The sequence below is a fragment of the Hippoglossus hippoglossus genome, chromosome 3, assembly GCF_009819705.1.
Source record: "Hippoglossus hippoglossus isolate fHipHip1 chromosome 3, fHipHip1.pri, whole genome shotgun sequence".
Lineage (NCBI taxonomy): Eukaryota > Metazoa > Chordata > Actinopteri > Pleuronectiformes > Pleuronectidae > Hippoglossus > Hippoglossus hippoglossus.
The window spans coordinates 15,400,375-15,414,557 of NC_047153.1; the positions used below are offsets into that span (position 1 = coordinate 15,400,375).

At 39.6% G+C, this 14,183-nt stretch overlaps 2 protein-coding genes across 3 annotated transcripts; both read left to right on the top strand.

Annotated features, from left to right (window-relative positions):
- The first annotated feature begins 48 nt into the window (after positions 1 to 48).
- Positions 49 to 6,208, top strand: LOC117753418 (transcription factor E2F4-like). Its single transcript, XM_034571498.1, has 10 exons — positions 49 to 112; positions 2,755 to 2,901; positions 3,479 to 3,588; positions 3,685 to 3,840; positions 4,166 to 4,209; positions 4,696 to 4,760; positions 4,865 to 5,144; positions 5,694 to 5,741; positions 5,859 to 5,903; positions 5,997 to 6,208. The coding sequence occupies exons 2-10, from the start codon at positions 2,788 to 2,790 to the stop codon at positions 6,104 to 6,106; spliced, it is 972 nt and encodes a 323-aa protein (XP_034427389.1). The 5' UTR covers positions 49 to 112; positions 2,755 to 2,787; the 3' UTR covers positions 6,107 to 6,208.
- A 1,477-nt stretch (positions 6,209 to 7,685) lies between these two features.
- On the top strand, positions 7,686 to 12,656 carry gas8 (growth arrest-specific 8). Of its 2 annotated transcripts, XM_034571446.1 has the most exons (11): positions 7,686 to 7,841; positions 8,014 to 8,109; positions 8,835 to 9,032; positions 10,090 to 10,290; positions 10,387 to 10,441; positions 10,753 to 10,955; positions 11,219 to 11,374; positions 11,491 to 11,574; positions 11,713 to 11,922; positions 12,017 to 12,082; positions 12,169 to 12,655. In XM_034571446.1, exons 1-11 carry the CDS (start codon positions 7,839 to 7,841, stop codon positions 12,313 to 12,315), a joined length of 1,419 nt encoding a protein of 472 aa, XP_034427337.1. In that variant the 5' UTR covers positions 7,686 to 7,838; the 3' UTR covers positions 12,316 to 12,655. The 2 variants fall into 2 exon arrangements, with proteins under 2 accessions (XP_034427337.1, XP_034427329.1); XM_034571438.1 differs by lacking the exon at positions 7,686 to 7,841 and having other exon boundaries at positions 7,940 to 8,109; positions 12,169 to 12,656.
- Positions 12,657 to 14,183: the final 1,527 nt, after the last annotated feature.

Genomic DNA, 14,183 nt, shown 5'->3' on the forward strand with positions numbered 1-14,183 from the left:
CAATCACCACTCTCCCTTTCTGTAAGTGGCTCAATCCTAACCCAATCAGAGGTTGCGAAGAGGCGGGACATCGTTCCCCTCGAGTGGTAATGAGTAAAAGTTTCAAAAGCAAGTGAGAAAGATTACAAACGTGTTCTTTCGTTATATGGGTACATTTAACTGTTATTATATATTTTACTGTTTTATTCTTAAAGTATTTATTGTCATCAGTTTGTCATGTTAAACCCAGAAACTCTGGCACTGATTGAGCACATTTAGCTCAGCACAGTGATAGGGAGTAAACAACACCAATCACAAAGAGGCTTTTTAAAGGCAGAATTAAACAGGATTCAATGAAATTACAATGATAAAGATATTGCAGTTAATATAGACATGACATATATTTAGTTTTATGCAAAGGTTCTGGGACAAATAACATATTTTGCTGATTTCTGGAGTAAACTAAAGCAAATGCAACCTCTGCACCAAACATATTTAACATTTGCCTTTCTTCAAACATTCAAAATAAATAGTGATTGTGACATGCAAATATTTGGGTGGCCTAATAGTTGTAAAGCCTCAGAACTTTACATTGAAAGGGAATCCATCAATTCAATAATTGCTATTGCAATTGTCTGATGAGCATGCATTCTCTGACTCTTCAAACCGTGTTGTATCATTTAACCATGGGCTCTTCTGAGCAACTGACTCATAATGTGTCATGAGGCAGGAGAGGCTATAAAAAGGTAAATACACGCTTCCAGTTTTCCACTGTCTGAAATGTCAGAAATGACCATTAAGGGGAACTGTGAAAGTATCGACAAGATTTGGACAAGAGCAGATATAACATTTACCATTAACCTCATCACAAAGGCCAACACCCTACTTATGCATATGATTAAGAAAGAGTAGTTTTGGTCTGTTGCAAACACATAAAGTTAAAGTTGAGCTTTTTGGCTAAAAAACCAAGCAAACATTTGATGGAAAGAAAATCTTGCCATTCTGCCAGCTGTTGTGCATACAGGTGCAGATATCTTGCTTTGGGGTTGTCCAGAGGAGAATGAATCCCACTGATTATCAACAAATTCTGGATGCAAACAAAAAGTGTAAAAATATCTCAGGAGTTGGGAAGATCTGCAGGAAGAGTGGGTGAAAACAACTAAACCAAGACTGAAAGACAGAAATAATCTGACTGTTACAAGTGTTTGCGAGCTGTGATATCTGCCAAAGATTCAGATTGCCCACAGTTCATAATTTAACTTGTTGCAGGAGCAAATACACAGATGTTATAACATCTGTGGTCCCTCAATGAGCCAAGAGGAACAATACCAGGACCCTCAAGCAGCTAAATGGAACTTAGCCATCATTAAGATTACAAAAAAAACAATTAAAACAAACCACAAAGACATGCAGGTACATCCATTTTTATTCAATAACATTAGCATTGCTGGGTATCAAGGCTCTCTAGATTTGAAATAAGTAGGTTGGATGTACATATGATTACTAACAGAGAAGAGCAGTCAACTACCAGCACAGCCCCAGACTGCCGGTCAATGGACCAACAATAGCCCAGGTTCACTACAACATTTAATCATTTCATTAATTTCACTCATTTGTTTGGGAATCTGAATATAAAGTACAGAACCAACTAATGACAGGGCATTTGTCAGGCATTGTCCTGGTGACAAGCACTTGTGTCAATAATATTGATTCATATTTTTACTGTTTTACTTCATACTGTTCTGTGATGGCAGTATAAACCTGTCCTGAGAACATTGGGGTCTTGTCCTTGTTTTGTTTTTTTCTTGGACTTTGGGTTTTTTAACAACCTGGAAGGAGTTAATTTACAATGAACACTTGGTGGATTAACTATAGGCTTAAATTTAAATGTCACTAATAGTTGTGGGCCAGAAAATAAATAAACCAGGAGGCTACAGAACACCACAGTCCACACAATAGATGATAGATGGAGGTGGTGAGATCTGTACAACTTAGGTCAATGCTCAGGAAATGAAACTCAAGCAAGACTCCCTCTGGGTTAATGTTTTGAAATGTAATAGGAAACACACGAAGTAAAATGTTTTAATGATACCATCAAAAGTGAGAGAGGAGACATCAGAGCAGTGAAACGACGTGACCTTTATTTTGAAGGCAGGTCCATACGGCTACCGTGATAATCACTGTCTGCAGATCAGAATTTGACGGAAGATAAATTAAGTTGTAATTATAAACTTATATCACATGTCTGTTGTCGTCGTCAGGACTGTTAGCATTAGTTTATTAGCATCAGTAGCAACTTTAATCCGCCGTTCTGACAACGATCCAGGTGAAAACAATCACATTTAGTTATTTTCACCTTTCTCACTGAAGTCACGCAGATATTATGACTGTGTTTACATATACGTGCCTTTTAAAACACAGCAGTCATAAATACATCATTTTGATTTGTATTAATTCAAACTTTGTGACTGAAAATCTGCACAGAATGTCAGTATTCCCGGTACCACCTTTTCACAATAAACCTCCCTCAGTGAGCGCTGACGAGTGGTGAGAGTAGAGACGAGAAGAGCACGATGATGCGTTTTATTCCCTGTGCGGTTTATTTACCCTGTGTGTGTTCAAATTCTCTTAAAACACACAAAGCGAGCTCATACCGGAAACGCTGAGAATATTAAACTTCTAAACAAAGTATTTCCGGTTGTGTGAGGCGGGTCCGACGCGGCTGATTCAAACAACAGAGAGCGACTGTGTTTGTTTTGCTTCTGTGTCCCGCAGAGGAGCAACAAGGATCCCGGGGAGGAGGCCGCCATGTCCGACCAGGCCACTGGAAAGTCCAGAGAACTGAGTAGCCTCCGTCTGCTCACCACCCAGTTCGTCCAGTTACTGCAAGAAGCAAAGGGAGGACTGCTGGACCTCAAAGTGGTACGTGTGTTGTGTGTGTGTGTGTGTGTGAGTGTGTGAGAGAGAGAGTGTGTGTGTGTGTGTGAGTGTGTGTGAGTGTGAGTGTGTGTGTGTGTGTGTGTGTGTGTGTGTGTGTGTGTGAGTGAGTGAGTGAGTGAGTGAGTGTCTGTGTGTGTGTGTGTGTGTGTGTGTGTGAGAGAGAGCGTGTGAGAGGGTGTGTGTGTGTGTGTGTGTCTGTGTGTGCGTTTGTGTCTGTGTGTGCGTGTGAGTGTCTGTGTGTGTGTGAGAAAGAGAGGGTGTGTGTGTGTCCGTGTGTGCGTGTGAGTGTCTGTGTGTGTGTGAGAGAGAGAGCGTGTGTGAGGGTGTGTGTGTGTGCAGATTGATCGATAATGACAATAGCTGGCTGTAGCCCCAAGAATGTTTAGAGGTCTCAGACTTTATCAGACCCCATTGTACAAATGTCCAGCTGTACACCATACATACTCTTTAAATAAACATAAACTTATAACACTATAAAGATCCTGCATTGAGGAATAAAAACTCTCTTAGGATGAGGCTGAAGAAACTGTGGTGGACGAGTTTTGTTTTATTCTTTCAGGCTATCAGGCTCCTGGCTGTCAGACGGAAAAGGCGAATCTATGACATCATAAATGTGTTGGAGGGCATTGGACTCATTAGTAGGGTGTCAAGCCGCTATATAAAGTGGAAGTAAGTTTTTATCCCTGCCTTGTGTGCATGCATTTGGTCAAGAATGTTGTGCCGAATACATTTCACAATAAAATACACATGCATTCTTTAAATCAGGGATACGATGCCAGGACAGAATGTTTTCCAGTTAAACCACAGACTGACCCAGTTAAAGTTGGAGGTGAAGGACCTGAAGGAGATAGAGTTGATGTTGGACCTGCAGAGAATGTGGGTCAAACAGAGCATCAGACACACGACAGAAGACTGCAGCAAATATCCTTTTCATGCCCATTTACTCTAGAATGCATGGATTTTCAACAACGTTATTTTATGTTATTAATCTACCGCTATTTACAAAAACATCTAGCAGAGATTGGAGAAATGTGGGTATTTGTAAGTGTAAATAAGATGTTGAATAGACTTGTGATCAGATTTAATGCAAGTTGTACCTTTATGGCAGAAAATGCAGTATGTTATTAGGCAAATCTATTCATTATTATAGTAAAGGTGTTTTATCAAAGTATGGCCGCCTGTCACACAGCAACTAGCTCTGGGAACTATCGCAGTATTTTCATATTGAACCTTAATTCAGATCAACCCTGAATTATGTGAATCATGAAGATATCTGCAACTGCTTCAGTGGTAACGTATCATCATTCACTTTCTCAACGGTTTGTGTCGGCTGCGTATCATTGATGCAGTGAAAAACCATCCAAATGGAAACATTTTCATTCTATAGAGGAAAGCTTTGAGTCCGTGCAGTGAAAAACACACACTTTGTTTTTGCCGAACATAAAAGCCAACTCTGCTGCTGTTGAGTTGCATTGATGGGGTTGTCTGTTGTAAAACTAAGAGATGGAAGAATAATAAAAAACAATGTAAAACAGCATAGACATTTAGGTACTTGCCATAAAGTCTGTGTAGTCTTCACTGGATTTATACCAGCCATGAAAGACACCGCATTGCAGCATAGAATCGGCCGTCATGCAGCTACACAAACATTTATGTATAAAATCTCGACAGTGCTTGCATCACCACGGCAGCTGACAGTTTGTGGTTTTTCACTAGACTCGAAATATATGAAGACCAAAATAAATTTTGACTTTACAGTGTCTCATGTCTCATCAGGCCACACACTCCTGGCGGTACGAGCACCATCTGGCACAAAGTTTGACGTTCCCATACCCAAAGCTGTAAGTCCTGCATCACTGGATCCTACTGTGGCCTAATGTTTTGTTGCTGTTGCTGCCTTTACTTCGGACGGAATGACTTTGTGTGTGGGTACATCTTCTTTCAGACCGAGAACAGGCCAGCCAAGTACCAGGTCCATCTGAAAAGCATCAGCGGCCCCATAGATGTCCTACTCCTTAACAAACTCTCTGCCGGCTCTGCTCCTGTCGTACTGCCGGTCCCACCGCCAGAAGAAATTTTACGGAAGGCCAAGTTAGCAATGTCCTCTTCACATGCGACAGAAAGCAACGCTAAATCAAGACAGGCGGCCACAGAGGACATGCAGCAGCAGCTTCATACATCGCCGCGTATTAACACTGCGCTCAACAGAATGCGTTCACCTTTTTGTGAGTATTTTGGTTTCTGCCGCTTCTGTTAGTGTTTTTGTTGATTGGCCACTGAAAGAGAAATCTAACACTCTGTTTCAGCTTGGACTCTACCTTCTGCCATATAGATCCAAAGTCTCTGTCGGAAAGAAAATATCTTTGCATTGAACTTCAGGTGCAGGAACAATAGAGTGATATCACATGTGTGACAATCACTATTTATTTTTCTTTGGAAAAAGAAGAATGAATAAGAGTGGAAGAGCTGAGGTTACCTTTATCATTACCTCAAGGGGGTTATGCTTTTATCAGCGTTCTTTTGTTTGTTGTTGATCAGGATTATAAAAACTACTTAACCGATTTCCATACATTTTATTGAGGGGTGGGGCATGACCTAAAGAGGAAACAATACAATTTTAGAGCAGATCCGGATAAATGAGCAGACTAAATAAAAGGCTTCAATTGCTAAAACATGGCAGATGGGGCGTTAGCATTTGTGAGTTCCTTTCTAGTACAGTAGATACAGTATAAAAAGTGAAAAATCGAATTAATTAGTAAAAATCTTGTTTCCAGTGCAAAATTTATCAAGGGAACTGAGGGACCTACTAGACCCATCTAAAGGTAAAGCTCTTGTTGTTGAAGTGACGCTGACTTATTGATGTTCATTAAATTTTGAAAGTCAATTTGACCGTGTACTAGTTTATGATTAACTGTGTCTCCTCCCTTATTTGTTTGCAGAAATAATAAATACAGAAATAATCACAAAGCTTATGACCTCTGAAGGTAAGTCCACTTTATTTTCTGGCTTTCTTATCTATTCACTATCAGTATTTGTAGAGTTTTCCCAATAATCACGTGTATATTTCTGCTCCTCAGTTATTTCTTCACTCTTCCGAGCACCGCCACCGCCACCAGCTGAGCGTGAAAACCTGTATAATCTGGATGAAAGTGAAAACCTCTTTGACCTCCCGCTACTCAATGTTTGACCATGAACTGTTGTAATAAGACTTCAAAAGTAAGAGTTGTAAAGAGCAGTCAGTTTTTAAATAGTTACTTGATTTAACAATTAATAAACAAATGATTTTGAACATTGTGTCCATATTATGCATATTCATATACATAACAAAAATACCAGAACACAAAAACACAATCTACAAACCTCAGTTAAACCAAGACCTCTTTGACAGCGTCACCTATAAGAGCAAAGTTTTACAGTAACTACAGGAGCTGATTGGATGGTTTGAAATACAATACACAAGTTTTACTTTGATGAGCTAAATGGTGATGTTGTGCTAATATGCAGGTAAAATGTTTAATGATCACCATCACATTTAGCCAAAAAAATCTAAAAAGTCCACCTCATGGTGGCGCAAGAGAACTACAGGAACTATGAATGCCTGAAGACAGTGTCAACATCATCCATCCAGTAGATTTTTCTGTCTTGACCAAAGTAATGGACTCTTTGAGTGTGATTTATTCATTTTCAGCAGTAAACCATTTTTCTGGTATATAAAAAATGTGTAAATGCAGATTGTTTTGGCAACATGTAAACTGAAACTCAACCTTTTTCTTATATGTACCACTGTCAGCAATGACAGCTCCTCCAATCAAGAATTATATTGTATTTTTAAAACAATCTGATTCAGATTGATTATTTTTCACCAATCTCCACTAACTGGTACCCACAGGAGGAGTTATAGACATAATAAACACTTTCTTGATAATTTCCTAATAACCCACCTTCTAATAATAGGTTTTACAATAAAGTTAAGTTTTGGACGTATAATCTTACTGAAAAGAAACTATAGAAATAGATAAAATACACAGAATAGTACTCTCCATAAATATATACACGTGTGTTCATGTACATTTATATGTATGTATATATATATATGTGCATTTATATGTCATAATCTGAATGGTAAATTTGGTGTGAAATACACACATAGTTCTACTCTGTATAGTTAACACCTACACAGTGCTGATGCTAGCCATTTGGTGTAATTGCTTTTTGGTGCCCCACCCCGAAAATTAAAAAAAACACAAAACAATAAAATTAAACTACAAATATTTGTAATATTTATTTGTATAATTATTGTAATTTTGTAAGAAACAGAACTGTTCAATTATTCACACACATAACTGAAGACATGTCATAAAACTTTGCACAGACAGTATATATTGTACTATAGAACACGCAAAACAGCAACACACACACATACATAAGTATTTGAAAGTACAATCTTCTTCAATAAAATAAACCAAATAATGACATATTAATTATCAATGTTTCTTCTGTTGTTAAAAAATAAATATAAATACACAGAAAAGAAGACTTTGTAAACCTTACAAACTGCAGAAGACAGTATATATTACAGGAAGCTCTACAGATGCACACGTTTGCATTTCATTCCGGGACAGGAACCAGGGACCAGGGAGCCTGAGAGCCATTTAAGGCTCCACTTCCGGTCCTGTGGTAACTTGGCTTCTCAATCACTCACCAATTCATAATTGTGGTGCCCGGTGCCCCACGCACAGCGCGTGCTGGGAGTGACGGCCCTGGATATGCCCGATCCACGTTGCTATGACAACAGACCCCAACAACTGTTTCCATGGCGACACATTGACGGCGCACAGTTTCCAGGCTTGAGACCGAAGTGGACTTGAAACAATTGAAACTGTATCCGTCTCTCCGTGTTATCTGTGCTGTGCGATACGATGGTGAGATATTAAAGTCGTTCATTACGGTCAGTGAGGGCTGACTACACTGTGGTTCGCTCGGTTGTTGTGTTGGACTAGCGACTTAGCAGCAGTGCTAGACTGAATACCGCTGTTACTATAGATCGGATGCGGGTTTAACCTTGTTTCCTCTCTTATGTTGACTTCCGTCCAGCCTCCCAAAAACAAAGGCTCGGGTAAAAAGCCCGCAAAGACCAGGACGCCCACTCTGATAGATGGACTCACCAAGGAGGAGCTGTCCAAGGAGCAGGTCAGAGCCGCAGTGATGCTGACACCTCTCCCACCAGGAGAGGGAGGTGTGCTGCTCCATGTGATCTGCTCTGGGAGAGGGAATCCACACAATATGATCACTGGGACAGAGCCAGGGAACTCAAGCCAGAGAACATATCCTGGCTTTTAGTTTCTAATGTTGTCTACCAACAGTCACATTTTTACATTATCATCTCCCTTCTTGTGAAAATGTGTGTCAAGATATCAACCGACCAGTTTAAAACGCAGGATGTGTAGTGTGTTACACTGAAGACAACATCAGGGTTCATTTATCAGACCTACTGTAGACGTTATATGATGTTTTCATAGGCAGAGTAGTTCCCCCTGTGACCACGAACTTTACTTTGATTGTGTGCTGGAGTGTATGGTGGCCTGGGAAGTATTTGCCATCAAAGTGGCTAAACTACTCCTGTTAAATCAAAAGTTCCAGCTTGAGTAAGCTTCAACTTCCACTTGAGGCTTAAGATGTTCCACTAACTTAATTCAGCCCGGTCTAATCATGGCTAATCCTAGAGTACAGGATATCAATCCCTGAAAGACACAAAAACCTACACTGCGCGTTTTTCTGCAGGAGATCAACAGGTGGTCATAGAGCTCTGTTAAGAACTCAAACTCATATTGGTTCAACATTGGTTGTTATAGTAATTAAAAGCGACTAGAAATTCTCTGGATCATCGACCAAAACTATATTTCTGTTTATTTCAGATGGAAGAGCACATTGTGCGCCTTCGAGAGGAGCTGGATCGAGAGAGGGAGGAGCGGAACTACTTTCAGCTGGAGAGGGACACGATTCAAAACTTCTCGGAGAACACAAGGAGAGAGCTACAGGAGATGAAGGCTGAAATGAACAACCTAGAGAAGGACATTGAAGAGGATGAGAGGTGCCACCAAGTAGAGATCAAGGTAAGGGAGTGGACAGATACAGGATAGTCGGTATTTTAATCCAGAATATGACAGTCCAGGGAACAAGGGGGTCCAGATTGAACGGTTCTTTAAATGCAGTAAATCGACACAACCTTTGAACAATTTAGTCAGGACAAGCTTTACTGTCCCACAATCCTTTGTGTACTTTCTTTAGTAACGTTCAAGTACATTTACCATCTACCAGCCCTCAATTTGGCATCAATCATATACACTTTAAATACATCACTTTTATACATTATTAAATTACTAGACCAACAAAGTATAAATGATTGAATCCAGCAATACATTCCTCTTTACGGTTCATGTTGTTGATCAGAGGTTGTTGGAATCATAATAATATATATGTTGTAAGTAAAACCTCACAATACATAATGTAAATATACTGCAGGTGTGATGAAGTATTCCTGGATTCCACAAATTTTCCACATCTGGTTGGTTGTGGCTCAGGAGATAGAGAGGGGTTGTCCACTAACCAGGTCGGTGGTCCGATCCCTGGCTCCTCCATCGCACATGACGAAATGTCTTTGGGCATCACATTGAACCCCAAATTCACAAATCCCTCACCGGCAATGTGTGAAATACCCCCAAAACACTGAAAGACTGAATATCCTCATCACACAAGAAGCCAATTTTTCTTCTGCCGGATTAGTTCAAGGGTCACAAACAAAATGAGAATGAAACAGCACTCTCTCCAACTCTTTCCGTGTTAAAGCTTTACAGACAATAACATATTGTCATCCATAGTAAAGAGGCAGATTTCGTGTTATTTTCATGAAAAGCAAGGATTATGGAGATATACTGATCCTTTCATGAGCTCCTCACTGGGGAAATGTCAAATCAAAGCTGCTCAATATCTGATCTTTGCTTGTGTGAGAGTCGGATTTAAAGGAAGCTTAAAAGCGGCGTTAAAACAGGGCTACAGAATGGTGTTGCGTGGGATCCAAAAGCTCTGCGACGGCACAGCCTGATAGCAGCAACTAGTGACAGGTCCAAAGAGAATACATTTTATATTTGACTTTTTTGTTCTCTCCACTAGGTGTTTAACCAGAAGATGAAGCACTTGCTTTGTGAACACCAGAACACGATCTCTGAGTTGAGAGCAAATGCTTTAGTCTCGACTGAAATGCAGCAGAAAGAGCAGGAAACATTAGAGACTGAGCTTCATAAGAGAATGAAGGCCATCAAGGTCGAGATGGAGGAGATTGACGATGAAAACCTTGTCAAGGAGCTTGAACTGGTTTGTAATACACACGATTGACATGAGTGGATTCAGTTTTTTACTTTTGCCTCGATGTATTTCCTTCAAATACCAGTGTGGTTGTTGTCTCGACAGAAACATGCCGAAGAAATGACTGAAGTGAAGGACAAATTGGAGAAGCAACTCAGAGGTAAACTAGAGTCGCACTTAGCAGAGAGCATACATCCGCCAAGGCCTAATAGTCGCCTTATATTCAACCAAGCTGCCCATACATTAAACACACTCGTAAATATCAGTCCCCTTAATATTCCTATTTTTATCATCAAGATTCATGAGTTATTATTTCTAAAAAAGCCTATTTCGTAATGTTACAGAAAGTGAGAAAAAAACTCAATTTCCGCCCTTTTTTCCAGATCCACGCCAGAATTTTATTCGGTTGTTTTGTGTGTGAGCTGTCAAGAACTAAATGGCAGCCATCGTGTTTTGTGACTTTTTGAATAGAAACTGAAGCTGTGTATGAGGGAAAGACGACGTTTCTGCTACAAGAGCTGGACAACATGAGGAAAAATGGGATCAGTGAGAAAGAAGATCACTGGAACAGCCACATCGATGTTCTCATATCCGACCACAGCAAAGCTCTCAGGGAAGCTAGTGAGCTGGTTAAAGACTTACAACAGGTTCTGGAGGGGAATGATTCATTCAAGGTACAAGTTCACACACTCAGCCTCAGAATAAAAACAAAGAAATGTCTGATGTTTGGTTTGGGCCTGCAACTGATGATTATTTTCATGATACGGTTGATTATTGATTATTAATTGTTTTGTCTAAAAGATTTGTGAAAAGTCAATGTCTTGACTGCTAATCAATTTGACATCTATTATTATACCTTTTGGATTTCTCTTAATTGTCGCAGCATAGTTTTGATCCAGTCATGTTTTTCTTCATCTTTTGTTTAACTTTTTTTTAGACACAAATGAAAGAAATGAAGATGAAACAGAAGCAGGAAGAAAAGGACCTGATCCTTCTTATGCGCGATAACAAACGTCTTGCTGAGCATCTCTCGAAAGCTGAAGAGGAAATCGCTGAAAAGAAGAAAAAGATGAAACACAGCACAATGAAAAAGGTTCTGTTGAGTTACAATTCTGACTTGAACACTTATATTTGTTGCTACCTGCTTATTTGCTTGGCATGTGTTTTAGTCGCATACTGTACATTAACATAAGAGACTATTTATGACAGGAGGACACCAAAGAAAAGATCATAGAAAAGAAGATGAATGATCTGAAACAGGATTACGAGACGCTGCAAGAGACATTCGACAAGGTAAAAGTTAAGATTGAGTTGCACGGTGTCATGTTGCTCAAATGTTAGCTCCATTTGTCTGCACCTTGGATGTTAGCCAGATGTCTAAGTGACTATTTTTGCATCTGTATGTCGTGTGTGTATGTGCATGTCGCACAGCTTCAGCTTGAGAGGGACGAGCTGTACAAGACGCACTCTCAGTCTATTCAGAGGGCGCAGCATAAAGCCGATCTGAAGCACATGCAGCTGGAGACGAAGCTGAAAGCTCTCACAGACAGTCTGGAGAAGACAAACGCTCAGCTCCACTCTGTGCTCACTTCCTCTAACATGGACCAAACAGGCCTTCGTGAGGTCATAAACAACATCCAGGTAACTGTTTATGTGTATCTGAAATGTGTTTTATGCTGTTTGTACATAAAGAGAAAGACGTTTTATTTTTACATTATTTATTTTTCACTTGTAGGAAAACCTTGACTCCGACAATAATACCATCAAGATCTTACAGTATAAAAAAGATCAGATTTCCAAGGTTAGTGGATCATTTACATATTTGTTGAAACAATGATAATATTTAAACATGTTTTGTACTGAAGTTCACACTCTTGGTCCCGACAGGCGCGTGAGGATTTGCTGCTGTACTACAAGGCCAAGCTAAGGGCTCTTGGTGTCCCAGTGGAGGAGCTTCGTGCTGAGCCCTTTGAGAGCAGTCGTGCTGGAAAGATTCAAGGACGGGTCTTAGATCTTGGCTTTGCCCAAAAGTGAGAAAACAGACATTTTAGATAAAAAAACACCATCAGCAAAGCTCCGATGCATCATGCAGGGACTGTTTTCTTAAAGAAAAGCTTCTCAATTTGAAAAAACATATTTACATTTTTCAAGAAAAGGTTATTGTAGCTTTAATAAGCAACATGTTGCTGTTTCAAACTATAAACAATGATAAAAGAACAACAACCCGAAACAGGGTTAGAAGCATGAAAATGTGACCAGGACATCCCTACTTTTAACTCAGCTCTTTGACTCTCTAACAAGGAATGTTAAACAACAGTTTAATAATCTCGTTATCACTTCATAACGAGAAGTTGATTTATGGGCATCCTGACCACCTAGAGACCTGGGCCCGAGCCAGGTAGGGCTGCTCATTAATCCAGTGATGCATGGAGAGGGGTGACGTTTTGTACAAAGAGGGACTTGAATTGAGCTGATCACCTCACAGCAAGTTTGCATGTTCTCCAAGTGCCTGCGTGTACCACCTCCGGGTGCTCTGCCGGTCTCCAAGACTTTATCCAAACTTTATGTAGTTTGGCTTTCTTGAAGAAAATTGTACTTTCTTGATTCTTGTTGTTCTGGGTTTTGTACCCTCATGGTTGAATGCACTTATTGTAAGTCGCTTTGGATAAAAGCGTCAGCTAAATGAAATGTAATGTAATCAGATTGTCAGGTTGATTGTCAGTATATTGGTTGATTGGCAGTAGATCCTGAGGGCAAGTGAAGTCGAGTCTATTGATACTCAACTTGACTCCAACTTTACCCTAACTCCAGTCGGGGAGCTCTGCTTACTTCTTAACCTTGAAGTATAGTATCTAGTAACAATACTTGATTATTGCCGCACAATGACGTTTTGTTTTTATTGTATGAAGTCATTAATGTCTTAAATCAGCGATTTAGCAAACTAAACTAAATTTCAACAAAATTGTCTACCCTCTATTCGCACCTGCTAAATTCACTCTAGCCTCTCCTAGTTTTTTCTCTGTTAAGCACAATGGGACTTTCTGTTTAAGCATGTGTGATGTATATACCTTGTTAATATTGATGAATAAAAGAATGATAAATTACAATTAAAGACAAAGTGCTATGCTGCTTAATTAACTATAAGCCACTAATGATAAACTATTTCTAAGATATGACAGGCTGAACCCTTTCACTGATGTAATGATTGAGTTTTATTTAGACCATTTTAGTGACAGGTTTATAGCATAAACTATATAAAGATGGACAACTTGTCTTCACTTCCTCCCACTATCCAGAAATGTAGCCAAAATATTCCAGATACAAACTCTTCATTTCCCAGAGTCTCCACAAGGTAGCAAGTCCCTCTGATACACATGTTTGACCTATCGCAAGTCAGCTTAGGCTGTCAATCATTACGTTTCACCTGTTTTTATATCATCAAATAACAATTTTTTTTAAACTTGAATACTTGGACATAAATTGGTGTAATAAGAGCAACTTTAAATGACAGAAACCATGTTTCAGAAAAATGTATTTGTACTGTACAGTATTTGGTAGATGGATTGGACCTATACTGCAGCCAGCCACCAGGTGGCGTTCAAGATGCTTTGGCTTCACATTTGGGGAGCCGTCAAGTCGTCCATCTTTATATACAGGTACAGGTATATCTATGGTTTACAGCTACAGGGACATGATATATGTTGTGTAAAAACCTTCAGTGGGCAGTTTGTTTAAAGGTTAAAGTCCTTTTTCATCCTGCTCTGCACCAAGAGTGTTAAAGATCCTTCTCAGCTTCATGTGATACTACCTTTTGAAAAACTAGGAACCAACCAGTCAAATTGCAGGAAATATCAAAATGTTACAGTACAGTTGTACTTTGACCGTTGAATATTAAATATTGC